General features: G+C 47.8%; 5 protein-coding genes across 5 annotated transcripts; 4 read left to right on the forward strand and 1 right to left on the reverse strand.

Annotated features, from left to right (window-relative positions):
- Positions 1-473: 473 nt before the first annotated feature.
- On the forward strand, positions 474-10024 carry nelfcd (negative elongation factor complex member C/D). Its single transcript, XM_084464085.1, has 15 exons — positions 474-640; positions 1981-2090; positions 2176-2285; positions 2635-2744; positions 3431-3538; positions 4466-4618; positions 5287-5417; positions 5844-6009; positions 6538-6672; positions 7082-7221; positions 8087-8201; positions 8494-8589; positions 8824-8964; positions 9280-9409; positions 9713-10024. Exons 1-15 carry the CDS (start codon positions 584-586, stop codon positions 9745-9747), a joined length of 1737 nt encoding a protein of 578 aa, XP_084320211.1. The 5' UTR covers positions 474-583; the 3' UTR covers positions 9748-10024.
- A 562-nt stretch (positions 10025-10586) lies between these two features.
- Positions 10587-14684, reverse strand: ctsz (cathepsin Z). Its single transcript, XM_084463730.1, has 6 exons — positions 14444-14684; positions 13594-13757; positions 12676-12855; positions 12057-12207; positions 11490-11652; positions 10587-11243 (listed from the first exon to the last, which is right to left on the reverse strand). The coding sequence occupies exons 1-6, from the start codon at positions 14560-14562 to the stop codon at positions 11118-11120; spliced, it is 903 nt and encodes a 300-aa protein (XP_084319856.1). The 5' UTR covers positions 14563-14684; the 3' UTR covers positions 10587-11117.
- Positions 14685-16254: 1570 nt separating this feature from the next.
- Positions 16255-22550, forward strand: LOC311338722 (monoacylglycerol lipase abhd6-A-like). Its single transcript, XM_084464039.1, has 9 exons — positions 16255-16603; positions 18015-18161; positions 18443-18599; positions 18798-18911; positions 19362-19494; positions 20183-20346; positions 20798-20852; positions 21175-21275; positions 21913-22550. The coding sequence occupies exons 2-9, from the start codon at positions 18043-18045 to the stop codon at positions 22081-22083; spliced, it is 1014 nt and encodes a 337-aa protein (XP_084320165.1). The 5' UTR covers positions 16255-16603; positions 18015-18042; the 3' UTR covers positions 22084-22550.
- Positions 22551-22652: 102 nt separating this feature from the next.
- rpp14 (ribonuclease P/MRP 14 subunit) lies at positions 22653-24779 on the forward strand. Its single transcript, XM_084464433.1, has 6 exons — positions 22653-22764; positions 23155-23238; positions 23493-23577; positions 23762-23838; positions 24006-24084; positions 24641-24779. The coding sequence occupies exons 2-6, from the start codon at positions 23168-23170 to the stop codon at positions 24698-24700; spliced, it is 372 nt and encodes a 123-aa protein (XP_084320559.1). The 5' UTR covers positions 22653-22764; positions 23155-23167; the 3' UTR covers positions 24701-24779.
- On the forward strand, positions 24697-25306 carry LOC311339069 (hydroxyacyl-thioester dehydratase type 2, mitochondrial-like; the record flags this gene model as incomplete). Its single annotated transcript, XM_084464432.1, has 1 exon — positions 24697-25306. One exon carries the CDS (start codon positions 24697-24699, stop codon positions 25126-25128), a length of 432 nt encoding a protein of 143 aa, XP_084320558.1. The 3' UTR covers positions 25129-25306.
- Between the last annotated feature and the right edge of the window lie 43 nt (positions 25307-25349).

Below are 25349 nucleotides of genomic sequence, written 5' to 3' on the forward strand. Positions count from 1 at the left end.
ATTCAGATAGTATTGTTTATTGTTTTTGTCTCTTATGAGCAGTATACATTTTTTCCTCATCGTCATATCACTAAGGGTTAACCCGTATATGTCTACATGAAAACCTGATAGTAATATTGGTTAACCCATTGACTGGGTTAATACGTACTGTATGTCTGCAGGTAAACCTGATAGTATTATTGGTTAATATCTATGACTGTTGGTCCACATGTTAACCTGATAGTATTATTGGTTAACCCATATGATTGTGTTAGTCCATATGTCTAGGGGTTAACCTGATAGTATTATTGGTTAACCCATATGACTCGGTTAGTTCATATGTCTACGGGTTAACCCATATAACTGGGTTAGTTCATGTCTAGGTGTTTAAGAGGCCGTCTGATGCGCCTTAACTATCGAAGGTGGGCGTGGCCAACAGTAGCGACTCAGTGCGCAGGCGCATCGCCATTTTCCTGTTGTTAGCTAAAGCTAAACTAATAAGCTAGCTGAGAGAAAACAGCAAACGTTTCTGTTGTTGAACACCAGACGTGCAGACTGATCACACAGATAAAAGCCTGAGCTCGTCCACCTCTCTCCCGTCATCATGGACGAGGAGTACTACAGCGGAGGAGCCGGAGACTGGGAGGACGGGGGGAACCTGGTGAGATGTTACCTTCAGTACTAGACATGGAGTACTGGGAGGGAACCTGGGGAGACGAGATGTTACCTTCAGTACTAGACCTGTTGGACTGGTGGAGACTGGGAGGGAACCTGGGGAGACGAGATGTTACCTTCAGTACTAGACCTGTTGGACTGGTGGAGACTGGGAGGGAACCTGGGGAGACGAGATGTTACCTTCAGTACTAGACCTGTTAGACTGGTGGAGACTGGGAGACGAGATGTTACCTTCAGTACTAGACCTGTTGGACTGGTGGAGACTGGGAGGGAACCTGGGGAGACGAGATGTTACCTTCAGTACTAGACCTGTTGGACTGGTGGAGACTGGGAGGGAACCTGGGGAGACGAGATGTTACCTTCAGTACTAGACCTGTTGGACTGGTGGAGACTGGGAGGGAACCTGGGGAGACGAGATGTTACCTTCAGTACTAGACCTGTTGGACTGGTGGAGACTGGGAGGGAACCTGGGGAGATGTTACCTTCAGTACTAGACCTGTTGGACCGGTGGAGACTGGGAGACGAGATGTTACCTTCAGTACTAGACATGTTACCTTCAGTAGTAAACATGTTGTCCTGGTGGAGACGAGATGTTACCTTCTTCAGTACTAGACATGTTGTCTTGGGTTAGTGGGAGCCTGTGAGACCTGTTGCACGCTGGTCACTCAGGAGGACCGACAACATGTTGTCTTGGTAACGCAGCAGCTGGCTTTCATCTTCACACATCAATCTGCACATGAGCAACAAGTGTAAAGCGCTCACCATGCAGAGTCTCTGTCCCATCACACACACACACACACACACACACACACACACACACACACACACACATACACACGCGTATGTATCACAGTATGTTCTCCATTTTGTCAGATAAATTCACCACTTTATACTATATAACTATACTCTATATCCTATAGAGGCTAAATTCTATAGAGCGCATATATTATACAAGCTACTGCAAAGTTATTCAAAACATACGTGATGTCATGTCACCATCACCAAGTCAGCTCGAGTCAAGTGTGAATCACTGAGTGTTATTCATTGTTCTATACAGTGCCCTCAGATTTGCAACATATTATGGAATAATAGATAATGATGTTCTCACCGTTGATTAGTCTATGTTCATTGTTTGATAAATCATTTTTATTTTAATACCAAACAGCTTAGTTTGAGGTCATTCTGCATTATCCGGTTTGTTGACATTCGTATGTTATTGTCTCTTGTTTTTATAAAATGCTAATATTTTGTGAACCTGTCCAGAAATCCTGAATCCTGAATCCAATCCAAATGTATAACATCCACGTCCTTTATCGTCCCCTAAAGGATGGCTACGTCGAAGGAGAGAACGACGGCAAAATCCAGGAGGACTGCCTGAAGAAGTTCTCCAGCAGGGACTACATCATGGAGCCGGCGGTCTTCAACACCCTGAAAACGTGGGTTTAGTCTCCATAACCGCAGTGTCCATTTTGAACAGAGGGGGCTTTTAATGTGTAGTAACACATGTTCTCTTTCTCTCAGGTATTTCCAGGCCGGCGGTTCTCCGGAAAGTGTGATCTCGCTCCTGTCGGAGAACTACTGCGCCGTGGCCCAGACGGTCAACCTCCTGGCAGAGTGGCTGATACAGATGGGTACGTACTCTCAGCTATCAATCAGGGCCGTAGCCGGGGGGGGGGGGGGCTGTGGCTTCAGTTTCGGGGGTTCAGTTATGTGTGTGTGTGTGGGGGGGGAGGGGGGCACACCAACAGCGGACACAAAAAAAGTCTCAAATTAATTGAGCATCTACTCATCTCAGCAGTCCTAAATCACTGATTCTGTATACAGTTGTAATTAGATTCGATTTTTTTATCTCTACAAAAATGGCCGAGGTCCGGACCTCACTGACCTCATAGCTGGCTAGGGCCATGTTTCAATGTAACGTTCATCCTACTTCATACGAGTCATGTCTGACCAGGGGGTTTGTTTGGTTCCACGTCTCAGGTGTAGAACCCGCCCAGGTGCAGGAGCGCGTGGAGAACCACCTGAAGAGCCTCCTCATTAAGCACTTTGACCCCCAGAAGGCTGACTCCATCTTCACGGTGGAAGGAGAGGTGAGGCCTGGAGGGTTCACCTCTTGAGGAGCCGCTCAGCTCACTGCACAGCGTCATCATGGACATGATGTTCCCTTTGGGTCACCATTGGGTTCCATTTGAGATGTTCTGATACCATCCTGAACTTGAGTATCGGCCGTTACCGAGTATATACCGATACAGCATGAAGCATTGTAACTACTAATATCACTTGTTCTTATTGAAGGGTTCACATACTGTCGACTATATATTTTTTCAGAACTAGATAATTTACATGTATACTCTATAATAATACATTTGTATTCTTCTAGTTAAGCGTGAGCATCCATGTTTTTTCTAACTTGGTAGCTCAAACACATGTAGGTCGTAGATGACGTGTTTCCCATTCCGACTTCCCACCTCCGACCATTAACAAACGCAGCATAATACTGCACGTGTTTGTGATGTTCTCTGCCTGTGTAGTGAATGAGCTAGTCATGTGATCGGAGCATAGAGTTACATATTCGCCAATACCCGATACTGCATTTTAGGCAGTATTTGAGGATATTCTGAGGAATTTCCAATAGTCGTATTTGAAGAACTCTAGGTTCTATAGTCCTAATGTAGATCCCATCCATGTTGTACATGGTATCATAACAGATACAGATTAACCCCTTGACTCGATGGGGTTGATGGTGCTAATCCTGTTCCATCTCTGCCTCCGTCAGACGCCAGCCTGGTTGGAGCAGATGATCGCCCACACCACCTGGAGGGACCTGTTCTACAAGCTGGCCGAGGCCCACCCCGACTGCCTGATGCTCAACTTCACAGTCAAGGTACGTGGAGACGCCCCCTGCTGTGAGAGCTGGCATCAGCACCTTCCTGTTGGGATGTCTCATGTTTCAAAGTAACAAAATGGAGCCCAGAAAACGAAAGATCAAATCAACATAAAAAATTACAGATGGAAAGTGAGAAAGTAATATGTGATAAATTATACAGCTGAAATAATTGTTATAGTTGGAATCTAAATGTTCCAACCTCTCTTGGTGACTGGTGTAATCTGCCCTGAACACCGTCTCTCTGGTCCTGTTAGGGTTTCATGTGTTGAACTAATTCTGCCGAACCGAGTACCAATTTGAAGATGTAAAACTAAAATCAGAATGGAGTGAGTTGGTATGTGACTAGTTTAACTAGTGGACCTGCTGAGAGTCTGGTTTCCTTCTGCTGCGGGCGTTGGCCACGTTTAGGGAAGTGAAAGTACACACACTGTATGTGTGTGTGTTTGTGTGTATCTTGGGTATCTTTGTATATATCTTTACATCTTTACAACCGTACACATGGTTCAGCAGAAACAGCAGGGATTAGTATTTGACTTCCTCTTCCTCTGTTTGAAGTTACATAAGCAAATCAGCAGCTGGAGTCTTGGTATTTCTTCTTCTCTTTATTTATGAATGTTTTGTTGGACTTGACTTGAAGCATCGGGTGCTTCATGAGGACCTACTGTAGTCTGCTGAGGGATCTGCTGAACCACGCAATTAAACTCTAGTATGGAAGTGGTGCATTTCTGTTTTAATAAATCAGTATGTGTTTGTGTATCGTCTGTGTGTGTGTTGTGAATATTAGTGTGTGTAATATGCGTGTTGTTAATATGTGTTGTTAATATATGTGTTATTAATATGTGTGTTGTTTATGTGTTGTTAATGTGTGTGTTGTCGATGTGTGTGTTGTTGATGTGTGTGTTGTTGATGTGTGTGTGTGTGCAGCTGATCTCGGACGCGGGCTACCAGGGGGAGATCACCAGCGTGTCCACGGCCTGCCAGCAGCTGGAGGTCTTCTCCCGGGTCCTCAGGACCTCCCTGGCCACGCTGCTGGATGGTGGCGAGGAGAACCTGGAGAAGAACCTACCGGAGTTCGCTGTGAGAACCGCAGACCCCCGGACCCCTGCTGGGCCTAGTCCTACCCTCCCTAGTCCTACCCTGCTTAGTCCTACCCTGCTTAGTCCTACCCTTCTTAGTCCTACCCCACTTAGTCCCACCCTGCTTAGTCCTACCCTTCTTAGTCCTACCCCGCTTAGTCCTACCCTGCTTAGTCCTACCCTCCTTAGTCCTACCCTGCTGGGCCTAGTCCTACCCTGCATAGTCCTACCCCGCTTAGTCCTACCCTACTGGGCCTAGTCCTACCCTCCCTAGTCCTACCCTCCTTTGTCCTACCCTCCTTTATCCTACCCTACTGGGCTTAATCCTACCCTGCTTGGCCTAGTCCTACCCCACTTAGTCCTACCCTGCTGGGCCTAGTCCTACCCTGCTGGGCCTAGTTCTAGGCTGCTTAGTTCTACTCTTAGTCCTACTCTGCTTAGTCTAGATGGTTTCATTTCTTTATCCATCTTTAAACCATACCATAGTATTGCATCCCATCTGAATATCATTGTTCATCTAAAGACGTTTTTCTTCATGGTAACCTACTAACTACTGTGATGTTTGTTTTATTTGATGAACAAACCCAGCATGAGTTCCTGAATGAGGAGCAGACCCTGAGCCATGGAGCAGCTAAATGAGTAATTTGTGTGTGTGTGTGTGTTGTGTAGAAGATGGTGTGTCACGGGGAGCACACCTACCTGTTCGCCCAGTCCATGATGTCCATCCTGTCCCAGGAGGAGCAGGGGGGCTCGGCCATGCGCAGGATAGGCCAGGAGGTGCAGAAATCTGCCCATCAAAGGTATCCTCGTCTCTGTCTGTGTGCTGTAGGGCCGTCCGCTCACTGTAGCCCACTGCAGGATGTCCTGCTGTGGAGCGCAGCCTACAGTATGGCAATACAGTGTACTGAGGGCAGCATGTGGCTCAGGAGGTAGAGCGGGTTGGCCCGTAACCGGAAGGTTGCTAGTTCGATCCCCGGCTCCTCCTAGCTGAGTGTCGTGGTGTCCCTGAACAAGACGCCTCACCCTAATCGCTCCTGACGAGCTGGCTGTCACCTTGCATGGTTAACACCCCCGTCGGTGCGTGAAAGTGTGCATGAATGGGTGAATGTTCTCAATCCCAAGAACTGTTGTCTACGTTTGTCCCTGAAACACAAAATGATTGTGAAACAGTGTGCAGGTTGAGACCTCCTCTGCTGTCCCCTTACGGTGCTGCTGTGTCTCCCCAGGGGCCACGATGCCAGCCAGATCACACTGGCCCTGGGGACGGCGGCGGCCTACCCGCGGGCTTGCCAGGCCCTGGGGGCCATGCTGTCTAAGGGGGCCCTGAACCCCGCCGACATCACCGTGCTCTTCAAGATGTTCAGCAGCATGGACCCGCCCCCCGTGGAGCTGGTAGGTGGAGGAGCACCTCGTGACACACTTAGTGCACACTTATGGCTCCCTTAAAGAGGGTTAAAAGACTCAAGACTCACTTGTTCAGAGTTCACCTAGATTCTGCATAGCCTCCCCCTTACCCCCCCACAACCCTCTCACCAACTTATTGTATTTTATACATCCTTGCACTTAAAAATAATACTAGACTCGTGTAGCATCTTATCCTAGGTATCTTTGTTGTATACAGGGAATGGGTTAACCTAGCGATTGTTAGCGCTTGGCACAGTTTCTATGAACATCCTCACTGTACCGACAGAGATATATTGTTGTTTCTTTCTTCAGACAAATGTACTGATTGTAAGTCGCTCTGGATAAAACTGTCTGCTAAATGCCCTTAATGTAATGTTTCCCTTAGGAGGGAGCTTTGTTTGATTCTGTCTGCTCTTATCCAATCAGGAGGGGAGGATAAGGGAAGGGCGCCCTTGTGGTTGGCAGTCGGCCGTTCTGTAGGGAACCAGGTTCGATTCCTCTTCTCTGTGTTTACAGATCCGAGTGCCCGCCTTCTTGGACCTGTTCATGCAGTCTCTGTTCAAGCCCGGCTCCAAGATCAACCAGGACCACAAACACAAATACATCCACATCCTGGCCTACGCCGCCAGCGTGGTGGAGACCTGGAAGAAGGTAAGGAGGAACCAGGAGGGGTCCCTCTGTGGTGCAGGACTTAGGACGGCAGGCCAACCTGGGATCTATTCAGTATTCAGCAAGGGCTGCTCGATTATGGCAAAAAATCATAATAACGATTATTTTGGTCAATATTGAAATCAGGATTATTGAAACTATTATTTTTTCAGTTTGAAAACATGATGCATTTATTCAGTATTTCTCTCCAAGAAAACACTTAGTAAATCAGAACTTTGAAATTTAAATAATAAACAAAATGTTCAAATAGAAAATAATGTACAAATATTTTTCCAGCTGTTCTATAAAATTTCTTTAAAACATTTAATGAATAAAATAAATATACGTACTTAAAAAAAAAAAAAATTATTGTACTATACTCAACTGAAGTCTTACTGTGATGTTTCCCCAGAACAAGCGTGTGAACATCAACAAAGATGAGCTCAAGTCCACGTCCAAGGCCATCGAGACGGTCCACAATCTCTGCTGCAATGAGAACAAGGGAGCCACCGAGCTGGTGGCCGAGCTGGGGACCCTGTACCAGTGCATCAGGTCTGTCCTCACACCAGTTCAATAGATCTCCACTCGGGACCCTGTCCTCAGAACAGTTCAATAGACCTCCAGTATGGTCTCTGTCATCAGACCAGTTCAATAGACCTCCAGTATGGTCTCTGTCATCAGAACAGTTCAATAGACCTCCAGTACGGTCTCTGTCCTAAGACCAGTTCAACAGACGGAAGTAGCTCAGGAGATAGTGCGGGTTGACTGGCAACTGGAAGGTTGCTAGTTCAATCCCCGGCTCCTCCTAGCTGAGTGTCGAGGTTTCCCTGAGCGAGACACCTCACCCAAGGCCTAACTGCTCCTGACGAGCTGGCTGTCACCCTGCGTGCTTGACTCCGCCGTCAGGAGTGAATGTGTGCATTAATGGTTGTAAGTCGCCTTGGATAAAAGCATCAGCAAAATCCCCTAAATGTAAATGTAATAGACCTCCAGTATGGTCTCTGTCCTCAGACCAGTTCAATAGACCTCCAGTATGGTCTCTGTCCTCAGACCGGTTCAATAGACCTCCAGTATGGTCTCTGTCCTCAGACCAGTTCAATAGACCTCCATTATGGTCTCTGTCCTCAGACCAGTTCAATAGACCTCCAGTATGGTCTCTGTCCTCAGACCAGTTCAATAGACCTCCAGTATGGTCTCTGTCCTCAGACCAGTTCAATAGACCTCCAGTATGGTCTCTTGACCGGTTCCTATATGCATACAGAATACAGAATGTGTTTCATGGACTAATCCACATAGTATATTTAACTGTGGTCTCCCTGACCCCCAGCATGTGACAGTGTGTCTGTCAGTCATGTTTTCCATGTGAGTCAATGAGCCCTGTGTCCCGAGCCTCCTGACCAGCAGGGTGTCTCCTCAGGTTCCCTGTGGTGGCCATGGGCGTGCTGAAGTGGGTGGACTGGACGGTGTCGGAGCCGCGCTACTTCCAGCTCCAGACGGACCACACGCCGGTGCACCTGGCCCTGCTGGACGAGGTCAGTGGGCAGGGGGTCCTCACCTCCTCCCGGAGATACACATGGACCTTCACACGTTCACCACACCTCCTCTCTGGACCTTCACACGTTCACCACACCTCCTCTCTGGACCTTCACATGTTCACCACACCTCCTCTCTGGACCTTCACACGTTCACCACACCTCCTCTCTGGACCTTCACACGTTCACCACACCTCCTCTCTGGACCTTCACACGTTCACCACACCTCCTCTCTGAGACCTTCACACGTTCACCTCCTCTCCTCACCCGTCCACCCTCCTCTCCTCCCCAGATCTGCACCTGCCACCAGCTGCTGCACCCCCAGGTGCTCCAGCTGCTCGTCAAGCTCTTTGAGACGGAGCACTCCCAGCTGGACGTCATGGAGCAGGTGGGTGTCCCCGTGACACTGGAACCAGGTGGAGCCAGATGTTTACAGTTCTACCCAGGTGTACCCAGGTGTACCCGGATGTACCCATGTGTACCCAGATGTTGAAAGGGGGGCCCAGATGTACCCAGGTCTAGCCAGATTTACCCGTCTGATTTACCCGTCTCTGAGCTGACTAATGATTGCCAACTACTAAGACCTTCCGTTGTGACTGACGGTGACCTCTGACCTCTGCAGCTGGAGCTGAAGAAGACTCTGCTGGACCGCATGGTGCATCTGCTGAGCCGCGGCTACGTGCTGCCCGTGGTGGGCTACATCCGCCGGTGTCTGGAGAAGCTCAACACGGACATCTCCCTCATCCGATACTTCGTCACGGAGGTAGAGCTTCATCTGGGTGCATGGTGTCTGTCACACTTCAGTAATGCGAATGATATTAACACGCGTGTTTTTGATTTGATCTGCCCTTCATATAGATGAATCCATTAGACCGTAGCCCTTTGTAGTTGCAGTTTTCTGGATGGCTCATTAGTTAGTTAGCATTATTGTCCACATAAGGGATCTCACTCATTAACAGACCTATATTGGGGCAGATAGGAGCTCTGCACTGGGCTAATAACCCTGGGTCAGAGCCCTGGGCTATGCTGCGTCTACAGCCCTCTCCCAGCCGTTCCCTAATGCTGTTCCTGTGCGCAGGTTCTGGATGTGATCGCTCCCCCGTACACGGCGGACTTTGTGCAGCTGTTCCTGCCCATCCTGGAGAACGGCAGCATCGCCGGAACCATCCGCACGGAGGGAGAGTACGACCCCGTGGCCGAGTTCATCGGTACGACCGCCTGGAGCACCCGTCTGTAGTAACCCTTCTGGGGGCCATACAGGCCCCTCAATGGTGCTACTGCTGAGCCACAGCCATGAGTACACGTCTGTAGCGACACGCCTGGGGGCCACACACGCCCCTCAATACCCCTGGTGCTACCGCTGAGCCACAGCCATGAGTACAAGGACTGATTTCAAAAGACTCACTTGTTCAGAGTTCATCTAGTCTCTGCATGAACTGGGACGTCAATACATAAACAGAGCCCCCACTACCCCCCTCCTCCCCTCATGTGACTCTCCCTTCTCTCTCCAGCTCACTGCAAGTCCAACTTCATCATGATCAACTGATGGCCGACGGGCTGGGATTTCCTCAGTGGAGCTCGCAGCCAGAGACCTTCCTGAGGCCGGAGGTCTGGGAGACACTGATGGAGAGGTCTCCCACCACTGCCGGGGCCTGAGACCGCTGTGGGGGCGGGCGTGGCCGTACGCTCCAACACGAGTCACGCTAGAAGCTCTCGGAAAGGCAGCTTCAAAATGTACTTTTGGTTCGGTGCCATACATGTATATTTAATTTTTTTACATAAATGTCTCTACTAGTCGTTTTTAAATAAAATAATTTAATGGACTTGTTGATCTTGTGTTATTACTGGGGCCTTCTGGGACCTTTAAGCGGCCCTTAATATTTAATGACTGCCCTTAGGGCCTTTGATCTTGGGATCATACGTAATTTAATGTCAGTGACGGCATCACAAACCACACACATACATGAAGGTTTCACGCCTCACAAGGATGGGGGCGTGTTGAAACCTACTCCAGGGTCCCGAAGACACACTGGAAAAGACCACCAGGAGGACAGTGGACCTAGGAGTGAGTACTATAACACCTGACACTGCGTCTGGCCCAGTAATGACTATTGGCTGGGTGGTGATGTCATGTAGGCCAACCAACGTGCTGCCTAATGTATCGTCTGATCTTATTGGTTAACTTCAGTCAGGTGACATGCAGGGCCAAATTGTCCCAACAGCAATAAAACGATCAGGAGTGAAACAAATGTTAAGCTCTTATCTTGATGTTGAGCCTATTCTCCAAATCGGCATTATTTAAAAATGAACATGATCGCATTGTTGTTTGATTTGATACAACTAAGTTCAAATATTTAACTTTGATACACCTTTAAATGAAGCAAATGCAGCCACTTGATTTAATATTGTAATTTCCAAAATGCCAATCTTAAATTGACTCTCAGTGCGGGAAGAAAGGCAAATCACAGTGTAGTTCAATGGAACATTACAAACTCTTCCCATTTGATTGGATGTACACACTAGTGACACAAGTACAGCAAGTCAACACACCTCATACTGTTACGGTTATTTACACTGCATCAGGCGAAGATGGAGATATGATCTTTGGTATACCTTAGAATCAGTTTAAAAGTGATTGAATTTCTTTAGGCCAATAGTCTTCTAGTTCATCAACTACTTATGGGCATTAGCATGTACAGCAGTAAACATGTAGTTTCCACAGCACATCTGGCTAAAGGCCACAGAAATTTCAAAAGTTGACATTTTTAAAAGCACTATAGATAAAAAAAAAAATTAAAAAAGTAATTATCAAGCTAATCCCTTTTTTGCGTGCACATTTTCCGTTCACACTTATAAAATCGACCCAAGTTCTCCAGAGAGTTTATGATGGTGTAAACTGACGGAGAGGCTCCACCTCTAGAGGTAGTTCTTGGGCAGGATGGGGTCGCCGTACATGCAGTCCTCTTCCAGTGCCAGGTTGAATTTGCTTCCACTTCCTCCTTTGAAGGCACTGGTGACGATCCTCAGCCAGCCTTGCTCGCCCTGGACGTGGGGAACAGAGAGAGAGAGAGAGGTCAGAGTCCTTCACGAGACACCTGACTCATTAAATCACGGGATAACAAATGTACAAAATAAGAAAGGTTGAAAGATGGCTGAGTTGGCGATAAAAAGTTGAAATATGAGTTAAATGATCATCCTTTCATTTTGGCGTTTTTAGTTTTAGCGTCTAGGTGAGTCTAGGTCTCCATGAGTCCAGGTATACACGGTGCTCTGCGGCGGGCCACCCACCCACGGCTCTCCCCAGGAGTTGCGTACGATCCAGAACTCCACTCCGTTCTCCACGCCCCAGCCGGCCACCGACACAATGTGGTTGATGTAGGGCTCCTCCACGTACTGGGAGTAGATGCCGCCGGTGTAGACGTCCAGCTCATCCGTGGCCATGATGCCACAGCTACAGGAGAGAGACATCAGGGTCACCACCAGCATGCATAAGGATGGTCAATCAGATTAATGGACTGCATTTATACAGAGCTTTCTAACCAGTGGCCACTCAAAGCGCTTTACAATATTGCCTGACATTCACCCATTCATGCACACATTCATGAACACATTCATACACTGATGGCGGTGTCAGCCATGCAAGGCGACAGCCAGCTCGTCAGGAGCAGTTAGGGTGAGGGCGTCTTGCTCAGGGACACCTCGACACTCAGCTAGGAGGAGCTGGGGATCGAACTAGCAACCTTCCGGTTACCAGCCAACCCGCTCTAACTCCTGAGCCATGTGCCGCCCCTACGCTCCAGATCACTGTTCGAATCAAACTCTCACCTTATGGGCCCCTCGGCGTACAACTCTCACCTGATTGGCCCGCCGGCATACAGCTCGGCCATCATCTTCTCTCGGCCGCTGACGGCGCCGTAGTCGCCCACCTTCCACAGGGTGTAGTTCTTGATGATGTTGCACTTCCCGAAGGTGGTGCACGTCCCACACTGGTTGAAGGGCTTGCACTCTGTCAGGAGAGACGCCAGTCATCACATTTACATTCAGCAGACGCTTTTTATCAAAAGTGACTTACATTCAGTACATTTGTCAGAAGAAAGAGAAACAACAATATATCTCTGTCGGTACAGTAAGGATGTTCATAGAACCAAGTGCCAAGCACTTACAATAGTTAGGTTAACCCATTCCCCAAAGCATTTGTGTAGCATCTTATCCTAGCTATAACAAAGATAGCTAGGATAAGATGCTACACAAATGCTTAGTACTAGGTTTAAATCCAAAGGCGTACAACATACAATAAGTGTGTACATTAAGTGCCAGGACGGACAACATACAATAAGTGCGTAAGAGGGGTGTGGGGGAGGTAAGGGGGGAGGCTATGCAGAGTTGAGTCTAACTCTCCACAGTCGTTGGGAACCTCCTGATGGTGTGTGTGTGTGTGAGAACCGGGTCTATGTCCATCCACCCACTCACTCACTCTGGTCCTTGGCCTGGTAGTTGTTGCAGGTCTCGTCAGGGATGCCGTGCGTGTTGGCGTACTCCCAGACCCCCGAGTGGTCACCCCCGTGGCAGGTTCCCGCCCCCCCACAGTCCACCACGTTCTGGACGGACAAGTAGGCCGACGGCCAGGCCCCCTTCCTCTTTATGTTTATACGATCTGTCGGGAGGAACAAAGACACACACACGCACACACACACACACACACACACACACACACACACACACACACACACACACACACACACACACACACACACACACACACACACACACACACACACACACACACACACACACACAAAGCCACGATGACGCAGCAGATTGAGCACAGTAAACCAAAGACCTGTGCACAGCTAAAACCCCCACGGAAACACACTCTTTAAATGTGTCTGTGGAGCACAGAGCATAAAGAACATCACATGATGGGACAGTAAAAGATCTAACAGAGCACAGATCCTGCCTGGTAGGGAGGAGGAGGGTAGGGCGGTGGTAGGCTCTAGGGTAGTAGTAGTAGTAGGGAAGGGTAGTAGTAGTGGTAGGGTATTAGTAATAGTAGTAGGGTAGGGTAGTAGTAGTGGTATGGTAGTAGTAGTAGTAGTAGGGTAGTAATAGTATGGTAGGGTAGGGTGGTAGTAGGATAGAAGTAGTAGTAGAGTAGGGTGTTAGTAGGGTAGTAGTAGTAGTAGTAGTAGGGTGGTAATAGGGTAGTATAGTAGTAGTAGGATAATAGTATGAGGCCTTTCCTGCCATGGCGCTGGTGATAGTAGGTTAGGGTAGGGTAGTAGTAGGATAGTACAGTATGGTGAGGCCCTGTGATAGTAGGTTAGGGTAGTATTAGTAGGGTAGTACTAGTAGGGGAATAGTAGTAAGATAATAGTAGGCTATGAGGCCCTACCTGCCATGGCGCTGGTGCTGCCGTGGGCCCAGCAGGACCCGCAGTACTGAGGAATGTGCTGATTCCGGGTTGTGCTCACAAAGTTGGTGCCGTTAATGTTTCTCCAGTCCCATGATTTGGGAAGGTCGGAGAGGTTCATCAGTTCGTGAGGACGAGGTGAGGTCCTGCGGTAGGATGAAGGTCAGAAGGCCGTTTAGCAGCAGTGATAACTTACACTGCAGGTATTAAACACAAACGGAGCTGGTTCATCTCGTTTGTTACCGGTGACACAAGCGGTACAAAAACAGGATCAATTGCATCCAATAACGTTTAAAAAATATATGATGGATACTCTATCTCCCCGACTATCCCAATTCCTCGGGAACCAGAATAGTTAGTTAGTGCTCTCGTCAAGAGGTAGTAGTGGTTAGTTCGTTATTTATTTGTTTTGTATGATTATTCTTTGAGGTGACGTCACAGAACTTGCTTCCGCCAACCTCGGGTCTGGATCCCTTGATTTGAGCAGAAACGGTTATTGGGTCGGATCCCTTGATTTGAGCAGAAACGGTTCAGTAACATAAGCTACTTTAAATAAATAAAATAATTCAAACATTGTTTTCGTCCTGACAGAATGTGAATGTAATGTGAAAGTGAATGTAAATACTACTACTAGGACATGCGCACTGCCGAGCCGCTATTAAAAATAACTAAATTAACTATGTGAGCTGTTGACCCCTCTCCAATAACAACATCATAAATAACAGTAATACGACCAGGTAAAAATAACCATTAACGGAGAAAAATCACTAATTTAGTGGAGTTGTTTTGCATTGAGTAACGTGAACACAGCAGCAACAACAACAACCCTCACCTCAGTCCGAAGCCGTTCCCCCGGGGACGGGGCCGGTAGCAGGGTTGGTCCCCGTTAAAGAAGAGTCCTGCGGCCGCCCCGGACACCAGCACCACCAACACCCAGAGGGGGGTCGCCATCACACCGGAACACAGTGTTCTACCTAACGGAGCTGTTGGACTACGGGTTTAGATGTTCGCTTCACGTCGGAGAATGGTCATGTGCTGCTGCGCTCCTCTGGGTTTGAAACCATGTATCGGGAATCGGGAAGTGCGGTGCTGTCACGTGATCGTGACGTCATGGGTCATGGGTTTTAGGGCCGACCCCTAAAACCCATAACTACACTGTAGTTATAGGGCCTACTGCAGACCTACGGCATGTCTGCTGTCGGCCTACTGCAGGTCTACTTGTAGGCCTACTGGAGATATTAGTAGCAGCGGATCTCAATGTGTTAGACATGATACATTCCATTTCCCCATTCATCATGATGGAGAGTTGTGATTTTTAAAACCTTGTTTTCTGTGATATGTTATCTAATGAGTATTGCATGAATCAACCGTCATGCAATACTTTGTTCCTTTACGCAACAATATTAGAAAAAATCAATATTCATAGAATTTATGATTAATATATTCTACAAATCTCTATTTTACCACCAAATACAATAATTTGCCCTAGAATGTTCAAGTCATTTCCCCGACCATATATCTGAAACGTCCTGACCTTATTCTCTGAGTGATTGAGATCTAATCTCTCGTTCACAGCTCTGCCTCCTGCCGTTGGGTGTCCGTAAGTCTTCTGCAGTGTACCGTTCAATTAAAAGTGTATTTTCTACACACAAAATGAAAAGACACTGTGGACATAATAGTGTACACTTGGATAGGCCCTTGGGTTAAATATAGTGAACCTATCCCTTAAGTACTGCATCACATAGGGAACCAGATTCGTCCCCTCAAAGCACTATGAAATGGTGATGCCCCAGATAGTTGACTATATAGGACACAAGTGGACCAACCCAGTGGATGTGGATTAGCATAATTTTGTCCAAGTAATATTTTCCACTTCTACTGCTCTACTCTCCTATCTCTTCCTCTCCTCTCCTCTCCTCTCCTCCTCTCCCATTTCTCAACTCCTCTCCTCCTTCTCTGACGTGTGTTATATTTGTGTGTTTTTGAATTACTTTTTGAAGTACATTTGAGTGAATATTCAGATGTGGTTTCATGTGGTACTCTGATGGCTCTAGCTGTGAAACAGCATGACTCGAATATGTGGACCCCGTCTGTGATGGGTCTGTGTCACAACATCCTTGTGTTAAACACAAATGTTCTCTCATATTCTGTATTCTCCAGTAGTAGAATGTGGTGATACTGGGCAGCTTCCAGTAGACCAGTGGCAGGATGTGGGGATACTGGGCAGCCTCCAGTAGACCAGTAGCAGGATGTGGTGATCCTGGGCAGCTTTCGGTAGACCAGTAGCAGATTGTGTAATACTGGGCAGCTCCCAGTAGACCAGTAGCTGAATGTGGTGATACTGGGTGGGCAGCCTCCAGTAGACCAGTAGCAGAATGTGGTGATACTGGGCGCCCTCTAGTGGCGGTTGCACATCAAAGCGAGCAACAAAGGTTTTATCAGACGGCTTCATAGCGAGTCGCATTATTGTATTAAGTCGCATTCTGAAGCGTTTATTCCATCGACGATGGCCGAAGAATAGCAGGTGTGTATGGACGTATATCTGTGTGTTAATCATTGAACATTAGGTAACACAGAGTGATAACACAGAGGGTTACCTCTGACCTACATAACGGCGCCGATTTTCAGTCGGCGGTGGAAAAAGCAACAGCAGCCCCTGAACTTCCTCTGTAGTTGAAACCTCTTATGCCGGAGCCCACGGTTACTGGCTTACCTCACCTCCCATCAAGCCAAACCGGCTGAGCTCACATCCTAACCGGCTGATCTCACCTCCTAACCGGCTGACCACAAATCCTAACCGGCTGATCTCACCTCCTAACCACCTGATCTCACATCCTAACCGGCTGATCTCACTTCCTAACCGGCTGATCTCGGCTGATCTCACCTCCTAACCGGCTGACCTCACATCCTTACCAACTGAGCTCTCATCCTAACCAGCTGATCTCACCCCCTGGAGAGGAGAGAGCGAGACCAGGCAGAGATAAGAGGAAAGGTTGGTGCTGTGTGTTGAACTTGAACTTGGACTCATGTCGTCATGTCGTTGTCATCGTGTCGTCATGTCGTTGTCATCGTGTCGTCATGTTGTTGATATGGTAACGTGAAAGCCAGGATAGGATTTAAGGATAAAAACAAAACCCCAGGCTGGAGAGTAACCATCATGTTAAGTTCTCTCTCTCTCTATGGGCTAGTTGGGGTTGATATGGTAATATAGGTTGGTAAAGATTGGTATGGGTTAGTATGGGTAATATTCTTTAGTATTGTTAATATAGGTTTGCATAGTTCATATGGGTCCTTATGGGTTAGTATGGTTAATATGTCTTAGTATGGGTTATTATGGGTTGACTCTGAACGTGTTTGTTGTAATCTATTGCATCACGACTACCCTGTTGAACATGTTACGTCATGGTCATCATGTTAACAATTTTTATGACCTCAAAGTTCAGCAGTCAGTCCATCAAGTGGGTTAGTATTAGTTAGTATGAGTTAGTATGAGTTATGGGTTAGTAGGGGTTTGAGCTGGGATTCAGAAGTCCTATTGGGTTACAGCAGAACTTCTGGGGTGAGACAGCTAGCAGCCTGGGCAGGAAACGTGAACTGAGAGGAGTCAGGCTTCCTGTTCTATGGAAGAGATGTTCTACTGAAGAACACTCTGAAGGCACTCATTCACGTGAGTGAATGGAGGCTTTCAAAAGGTGCTTTAAATTGTAATTTAGTGTCTATTCCAACAGTGGACTTGCCTGGAAATCCAGACCCACATCTAGAATGCTGTAGGGTCTGGCACATGGGTCTGGCAACGAGTAATGAAAATGGCCCAACTCGAGGGGCGGAACCAAGCATGCATTTGAAAATATCACTGCATGCAGTTGGATAACACTACGACCAATCAGAAGAATACAAGGGGTGACCTATCCAGATAAGACTCTTGCCGTTTCCGGACGGTTCCGGACGGCCAACGCTTTTGGCCCACCTGTATCAGATACACCGATGTGATTGGTTAATGTTCTGGGCCAAGGGAATCGGGGAGTGAGTATATTGCTTGTTCGCACTGCAGAGTGACTTGCTGAGCAAATTGAAATTGTGCTCTCGCGAGAACTCTGGATTCCCAGGGTAACAGTGGACCCAATTGGTCAAAACAAATGTGTAATGATACTCCTGGACTTTTCACCGCCCTAGAGAGATTAAATCCCAAACAACGTTTAAAATATTAATCAGTATTCATAACTACTTCATAGTCAGCTTATCATTCCATGTGTTGAGAGGACAACGGTTGTTACACTAAACACTCCCTTGATCTGGTTAAAGTCAAAGTGTCTGCTGAGTCTTCTCTCAAGCTCCCATCATCAGGAGGTCCTGTTCTGAACGTCCTGTGTCTTAAAGGGACGCTGTGTACCTTTGTCTTAAAGGGACGGTGTGTACGCCTTGCCTGCAGAGATGGGTGTGTGTGTGGTTAGCATGATAGCGCTAGCAGGAAGCCTCCTAGCCGTCCCCTTCCTGGTCTTCACGGCAACCTACTTCCTCTGGCCTGCAGCAATCATTAAGACCTACAACTGGTGAGCACACACACACGCACGCTCGCCCACTCGCACGCACGCACACACACACACACACACACACACACACTCACACTCACACTCACATTCAAAAACAGACAAATATACACACACACACACACACTCACAATGTTGCACACATACACAATGTCACACACACGCCACACAATGTCTCACACACACGCACACACGTCACACACGCACACACACACACACACACACACACACACACACACACACACTCATAAGTATCATAAGTGTGTGTGTGTGTGTGTGTGCAGGTGCAGCAGGTGGAGGCGTGGTCTCCAGGTGAGGTGTGTGTTCTGGGGAGACTACAGGTTCTGCTACTCCGAGCGGGGGCTCCCGGGCCCCTCCCCTTCCCTCCTCCTGCTCCACGGCTTCTCCGCCAACAAAGACATGTGGCTACCCATCATGCAGGTACCGTCACTGCGGTAACGGCCTGCCTCCAGCACCAGAGGGATGCGTGGAGGTGGACCCGTGTGTGTCTGTGTGTGTGTGTGTGTGTGTGTGTGTGTGTATGATCAACTGATATTTCAACCAATGGATTAAAAAGCGACATAACAGCTTGTGTGTCCCTCTGCGTGTGTGTGTGTGTGTGTGTGTGTGTGTGTGTAGTACCTTCCAGAGCAGCAGCATGTTGTGTGTGTTGACATGCCGGGTCACGAGGGATCCAGCCGGACCGGACCTGAGGACTGGAGCATCCAGGGTCAGGTCGACCGCATCCACCAGGTCAGAACCACAGATATACCACCAGACCACACCCGGGTCACACCCGGGTTACACCTGGGTCACACCTAGTTCACACCTGGGGGCCACCTAGGTGATACCTGGGTAACAACTGGTTCAGTTCAGTGAAGAAATAGGGCAGAGGGTGGTAGTTGAGGTAGAGACTAGAGTGGTAGCTGAGACACTAGGGTGGTAGCTGAGACACTAGGGTGGTAGTTGAGACATTAGGGTGGTAGTTGAGAGAGACACTAGGGTACAATAGGTAGAGGGGTTGACATTTGTTTACCTTTACTTTACTCTTTACGCTCAATGTTTGCTCCAAGGTTTTCCTGGTATAAAGTGAATAAATCGCTGCTGATTTACTTGCTGTTACTAATGAAACCCTGCTGTGTAGTTTGTCGTGCTAATGTTACCCTGCTGTGTAGTTTGTCGTGCTGATAACCTGCTGTGTAGTTTGTCCAGGCGGTGGGTCTGGACAGACAGCGCTTCCACCTGGTGGGCACCTCCATGGGTGGCAACGTGGCCGGGGTGTACGGTGCCCAGCACCCCGACCAGCTGGCCGCCCTCACCCTTATCTGCCCTGCAGGTGAATACAGCACCCACAGTACAGACATGATACAGTACTACAGTACAGACATGATACAGTACCACAGTACTATGGTAGTACCCCAGTACTAAGGTAGTACCCAGTATTAAGGTAGTACCACAGCACTGACATGATATGGTACCACAGTACTAAGGTAGTACCACAGTACTGACATTATACAGTGCCACAGTACTAAGGTAGTACCACAGTACTAAGATAGTATCCATTACTAAGGTAGTACACAGTACTCAGGTAGTACCACAGTACTAAGGAGGTTCTCGGCAGGGCTGGTAGTACCCAGTACTCAGGTAGTACCAAGGGTAGTACCCAGTCCTCAGGTAGTACCAAGGGTAGTACCCAGTCCTCAGGTAGTACCCGGTACTAAGGTAGTACCCAGTACTCAGGTAGTACCAAGGGTAGTACGCAGTCCTCAGGTAGTACCAAGGGTAGTACCCAGTCCTCAGGTAGTACCCGGTACTAAGGTAGTACCCAGTACTCAGGTAGTACCAAGGGTAGTACCCAGTTCTCAGGTAGTACCCGGTACTAAGGTAGTACCCAGTACTCAGGTAGTACCAAGGGTAGTACCCAGTCCTCAGGTAGTACCCGGTACTAAGGTAGTAATCTTGTAGTACCCCAGTACTCAGGTAGTACCCAGGGTAGTACCCGGTACTAAGGAGGTTCTCCGCAGGGTTGGAGGTCCCCAGGGACTCTGGGTTTGTCCGCCTGCTGAAGGAGATGAAGGAGCGTGGGGAGATGAAGCCGGAGGAAGTCCCCCTCATCCCCTACACCACCCAGCAGATGGAGGACATGCTGAGACTCTGCTGCCATAGCAACATCCGCGTACCTAGACAGGTGAGCAGTAAGCCCCGCCTCCTCACCATACTTAAAGGGGAAGCGCTCCTCACCAGTGGTCCATCGTCTCTGCGGTTTGGGGGAGCAGCTGAAGTTGCAGTGGCTGATATTTCTGTCAGCGTATGAAGCAGTTTGCTGTTAATTTGGAACATGGATGACCTTGTCAAAACTGACTGCTAGCTTTACCATTTCATTACCTTTTTAATACAGCTCATATTTATACGACTACTACTAACCATTTATTACAATACTATAGGTTTAAATATGGAACGTGTCTGTATGTTGATTGTTATAGCTTAAGGAAGAATAAAGTACCTCTCTCTCTTTCTCTTGTAAAGCACATCATGCTGAAAAATCTGAGGTGTTTTAAAAGTTATGTATCAGGAGTAATACTTTAGTAATTTCTTGTTTGTGTGTGTTTGATTGTGTGTTTTATTGTGTGTATGTTCAGATCCTGAAGGGACTGTTAGCCTCAAGACTTCCTAACAATGACTTCTACTCACAAGGTACTAAAGTGTTTAAATAGTGCTCCTTCATATTCCTACAGTTTTTATACAGTACTACAGTGTTCATAAGGTACTATTATATAGCCCTAGTGTTTATATTGTACTACCACATAGTACTACAGTAATACATTTACATTTAGGGCATTTATCAGATGCTTTGTCCAAAGCGACTTACAAGAAGAAACAAAATATCTCTGTCGGTACAATAAGGATGTTCATAGAACCAAGTGCCAAACACTAACAATCGCTAGGTTAACCCATTCCCCGTATACAACAAGGCTAGGATAATATGCTAAGTAAAAGTACTTCCTGTGTGTCTCAGTGTTACAGGAGATCCTCTCTGACAAGTCGGTCCGCTCCCTGCAAGACAGTCTTCACCTCATCACAGTGCCCCTACAGGTCATCTGGGGAACGGACGACCAGGTACCAGAGACCTCCCATCAGTACCTCAGTACAGACCCTCATCCCAGTCCCGGTCTTAAAGGGCTTCACAGGCCACCCCACACAGCCCCCTCTAGCCTTAAACCCTCTAAAGACGCAGTTATTGGAAATGTGTATATGAGTAATGAGTAAAAGATAATTTACGATAGTGGGCTAGCTTGGTAATCGAGAACACTAAAAGAGTGGTCAAAGTCCTCGTTTCTCAGCGGTTGTCGTTGGTTACTGCTAAGATGTCAGAAATCACTCACTTGTTCACTCATTTACCATCATCGATTTAATATGTTTTGCCTGTACGTATGTACGTATGTATGTAAATTATGGCACCCATTTCATTCCTCCCCATCCCTGGAAGGAGGGATCCCCCACTCTGCATTCCTCCTCAAGATTTTTTTTACTAACCCTTTTGGGGGCTAGGGTCAGGGGGGGGGGGGGTCATAAACACACGGCCTGTTATGCCCTTTGAGACTGTAATGGTGATTAAGGGCTGTACAAATAAAATTGAATAAAATTGAAAATTAAATCCCCTAATCTCTATAAAGCTGACACTATTTAGGGAACTAGTAAGGCAGGGAACAGGAAAACGGACTCAAACAAGGCTCCAACCACGTGTCCTCTGCAGGTGATTGACGTGTCCGGGGCAGGCGTGCTGCAGGAGGCCCACCCCGGCTGCCAGGTGGCACTGCTGGAGCGCTGCGGGCACGCCATCATGCTGGACCGGCCCAGGAAGGCCGCGCAGCTCCTCACAGACTTCCTGTCCACACAGGAAGCCCACACAAAGAAACGCTCCTGATGATTTCTGGCATGGAGGAACCTGGGAGAAACCAGACCAAGGAGGAGGATGATGATGATATATACTTTATTAATCCCATGGGGAAATTCGTCCTATCCTTGGAGCTAAGAGCTAGGAGCAGCGCCTGGGAACAAACTCCAGGTTTAGTGCCCTGCTAATGTGCAGGGCAGGTGTGCTCATTTGTTGGTGTGGTAGGAAACCCACATGAACCAGGGAGAACATAGAAATGAACATACAATGATGATGATGATGATGACCATGGTGGTGATGATGATGATATTGATGGTGATTTTGTTATACGATTATCATTCCCAGTGATTCCTTCCTTATAGAGGGAGAGCCTTATAGAGTGAGAGAGGAGAATTCTATGGAATCATTTTCTGTCTGTGTCTCTTTGGAGATACTTTTTGTAGTATACATTTCAAATTATATTTGTTAATATATGAAGTTTCATGGTAAAATGTTTATAAAATAAATGTGATGTGAATGTAATTACACCGGGTGTGGATCTTTTATTTTGAAATGTGCATGCCTCTTCCGTCGCGCTTGTTTATATGTAACTGCGCATGCGCGGCTCTAAGTACCAACACGCTTCTCTAAACCGAGGACAAACTTGAATTGAGGACAAAGATACTTATTTTATTATATCATAATATCATTACAACCACGGGACACAACAGGGTATGTATTATCTGGGCTCTGAATATAGCTATATCATGTGAGGTTGGGTTTGATCAGGTCTTCACCACATGAGACAAGATAAATAAAGACATTCTGTGTTTGTATGGAAGTCAACTCAATGGAATATGTGTTAAGTCCTGTAGATAATGGAAATAACCCAGATATTCTAACCTATAGTACCTGTATATATAATGTAATGAGCTTTGCAACTCAATTTATATGTAATGAGACACACTGTATTAAAACATAACGTAAACGTAAGTTAAGGTTTAAACCCGACCTCTCCAGATAGTACAGTACAGAACCAAGGTACTGGAAGACGTCTGATCGGACAGAATACTTAGTTCTTATCCGGAGGTCCTCTCATGGTGTATTTTCAATGTTTTCCAGGACATGACCTAGGATGCCACCAGCCGTCTATGAACGTGTTGTGGTGAAGAACTCTCCAGTGTACCAGTATATGAAGGTTTCCCTGTGAGTCTTCGGTACTTCTGCATCTCTACTACTACTAGTGCACTACTGAAAGCTCCTGCTTTCTTGTGTAGTGCAACTGTCCTTGATGTAGTACTGCCGTGTTTGTAGCTCTGGTTCATTGCTGGTACAATCATCTATGTAATTTTAAGTTGGTCACATGCAGTAGGTAGATACCGCTTGTTTTGTGTGTCATTGAAATCATATGTTGTATTATTACTCTGTGTGTGTGTGTGTGTGTGTGTGTGTGTATATAGAGTTCTGGAACAGGCGCAGACTAAACTAACAGCGGTTGAGTTGAAACACCTGATCACCACGGGTCTGAAGAGTCTCTACGGAGAGGTACGACGAGGTCCGGGTTAGATTCCCTGCTCACTGGATTTACCTGGTCTCACCTGTTTGTGTGTGTGTTTGTGTGTGTGTGTGTGTGTGTGTGTGTGTGTGTGTGTGTGTGTGTGTGTGTGTGTGTGTGTGTGTGTGTGTGTGTGTGTGTGTGTGTGTGTGTGTGTGTGTGTGTGTGTTCCAGGTGGGAGCAGCTTTCCCCTTCGACCTTTTGACCTTTGAAGAGGACACCCTGACTGCTGTGCTCAGAATCTATAGCAGGTACCTAGAGATATAACCTGTTGGTAGAACCAACTCTTATAGAACCTGTTGGTAGAACCAGATCTTATAGAACCTGATGGTAGAAACCAGCTCTTATAGAACCTGTTGGTAGAACCAGCTCGTGTGTGTGTGTGTGTGTGCATGCGTGCGTGCGTGCGTGTGTGCAGGGGTCTGGTCAGGTTGTGGAGCTCCATCACTCTGCTGGGATTCTTCCAGCAGCAGCGCTGTGCCTTCAGGGTTCTGCAGGTGAGCATAACCTCCTCCTACACCCTCTAGTCCTACTGGACCTACCAGAACCTCTTCCATACCGGAGTCCTTCAGACCCACCAGACCACATGTCCCACCGGGACCATGTCTCTAGGTAGCACATTCTCCTACAAGGGGGGTGTCACCTGGACTCTGCATAGCCTCCCCCCACACCCCTTTTACACACTTATTGTATGTTGTACATCCTGGCATTTAATGTTCGCACTTATTGTTTGTTGTACGTCCTGTGGCACTTAATAGTACCTAGCATTGTGTAGCATGTTATCCTAGCTATTTTTGTTGTTTACGGGGAATGGGTTAACCTAATGATTGTTATTGCTTGGTACTTGGTTCTATGAACATCCTTACTGTACCGACAGAGATATATTGTTGCTTCTCTTCTCTAACTCTTCTGACAAATGTTTTAACAAATTTCATCTACAGGGGATTAATAAAGTTGTATCGTATCATACTTATTGTAAGTTGCTTTGGATAGAAGCGTCTGCTAAAGGCCCTGTATGTGAATGTGTGTGACGGGCTGTCCTCCTCTCCCCAGGTGTCTCCGTACCTGCTGGCGTTGACTGGGAACAGCCGGGACCTGGCGCTGGACCCATGAGGGGGTGCGTGTTCCGGGTGGTCCCGCAGAGGTGCGTCCACGTGGGCCAGCGCTCCTCCCTCACCAGGACCTTCTCCCCCCGGGACGTGGAGCTCTTCTCCCAGCTGACCGGCGACTGCAACCCCCTCCACCTCAACCCGGTCTACGCCGCCACCACGCCGTTCCTGCGGCCTGTGGTCCACGGGGTACTGGTCAACGGGCTGCTGTCCGCCCTGCTGGGCACCCGCATGCCCGGGCCTGGCTGCATCCTGCTGCACCAGAACCTCCGCTTCCCCCAGCCGCTGTACGTCGGGGAGGAGGTGGTGGCGGAGGCTGAGGTCACCAGGGTCAGGATGGAGGTGGTCTTACTAGCAGTGCGCTGCTCCGCTGGGGAGAAGGTGGTGATGGAGGGAGAGGTGAAGCTGATGGTGCCCCAGGAGAAGACCTAGAAGATGGGGGGGGGGGGTGATGGAGGTGTCCAAGCTGGTTGCCCCTGGTTACTGAACACTGGCGGTTTTTCTTCCTCAGGATGTTGTGTGTTGTCCTGTGTGGACGCGGTGTCTGAAGCGGCCCGCAGAGGGCGCTACAGGCGCACTCCGAAATAAAATGAAACCGAACCTTTCACATTTCAACAGAAGCGTCTTTTATTGTTCCAAGCCTCGTTGTGTAA

The sequence above is a fragment of the Micromesistius poutassou genome, assembly GCF_964030765.1.
Source record: "Micromesistius poutassou genome assembly, chromosome: 2".
Lineage (NCBI taxonomy): Eukaryota > Metazoa > Chordata > Actinopteri > Gadiformes > Gadidae > Micromesistius > Micromesistius poutassou.

Bases quoted from the DNA above. Each gene is read 5' to 3' on its own strand.
- nelfcd (XM_084464085.1), top strand. From the start codon at position 584: ATGGACGAGGAGTACTACAGCGGAGGAGCCGGAGACTGGGAGGACGGG. The intron at 2,091-2,175 runs GTGGGTTTAGTC...TCTTTCTCTCAG, and splicing joins GTCTTCAACACCCTGAAAAC to GTATTTCCAGGCCGGCGGTT. The intron at 2,745-3,430 runs GTGAGGCCTGGA...TGCCTCCGTCAG, and splicing joins TCTTCACGGTGGAAGGAGAG to ACGCCAGCCTGGTTGGAGCA.
- ctsz (XM_084463730.1), bottom strand. From the start codon at position 14,562: ATGGCGACCCCCCTCTGGGTGTTGGTGGTGCTGGTGTCCGGGGCGGCC. The intron at 13,758-14,443 runs GTGAGGGTTGTT...ATCCTACCGCAG, and splicing joins GGGAACGGCTTCGGACTGAG to GACCTCACCTCGTCCTCACG. The intron at 11,653-12,056 runs GTGAGAGTTGTA...TCTCTCCTGTAG, and splicing joins TATGCCGGCGGGCCAATCAG to CTGTGGCATCATGGCCACGG.
- LOC311338722 (XM_084464039.1), top strand. From the start codon at position 18,043: ATGGGTGTGTGTGTGGTTAGCATGATAGCGCTAGCAGGAAGCCTCCTA. The intron at 18,162-18,442 runs GTGAGCACACAC...GTGTGTGTGCAG, and splicing joins ATCATTAAGACCTACAACTG to GTGCAGCAGGTGGAGGCGTG. The intron at 20,853-21,174 runs GTACTAAAGTGT...TGTGTGTCTCAG, and splicing joins CAATGACTTCTACTCACAAG to TGTTACAGGAGATCCTCTCT.
- rpp14 (XM_084464433.1), top strand. From the start codon at position 23,168: ATGCCACCAGCCGTCTATGAACGTGTTGTGGTGAAGAACTCTCCAGTG. The intron at 23,239-23,492 runs GTGAGTCTTCGG...GTGTGTATATAG, and splicing joins CAGTATATGAAGGTTTCCCT to AGTTCTGGAACAGGCGCAGA. The intron at 23,839-24,005 runs GTACCTAGAGAT...GCGTGTGTGCAG, and splicing joins GTGCTCAGAATCTATAGCAG to GGGTCTGGTCAGGTTGTGGA.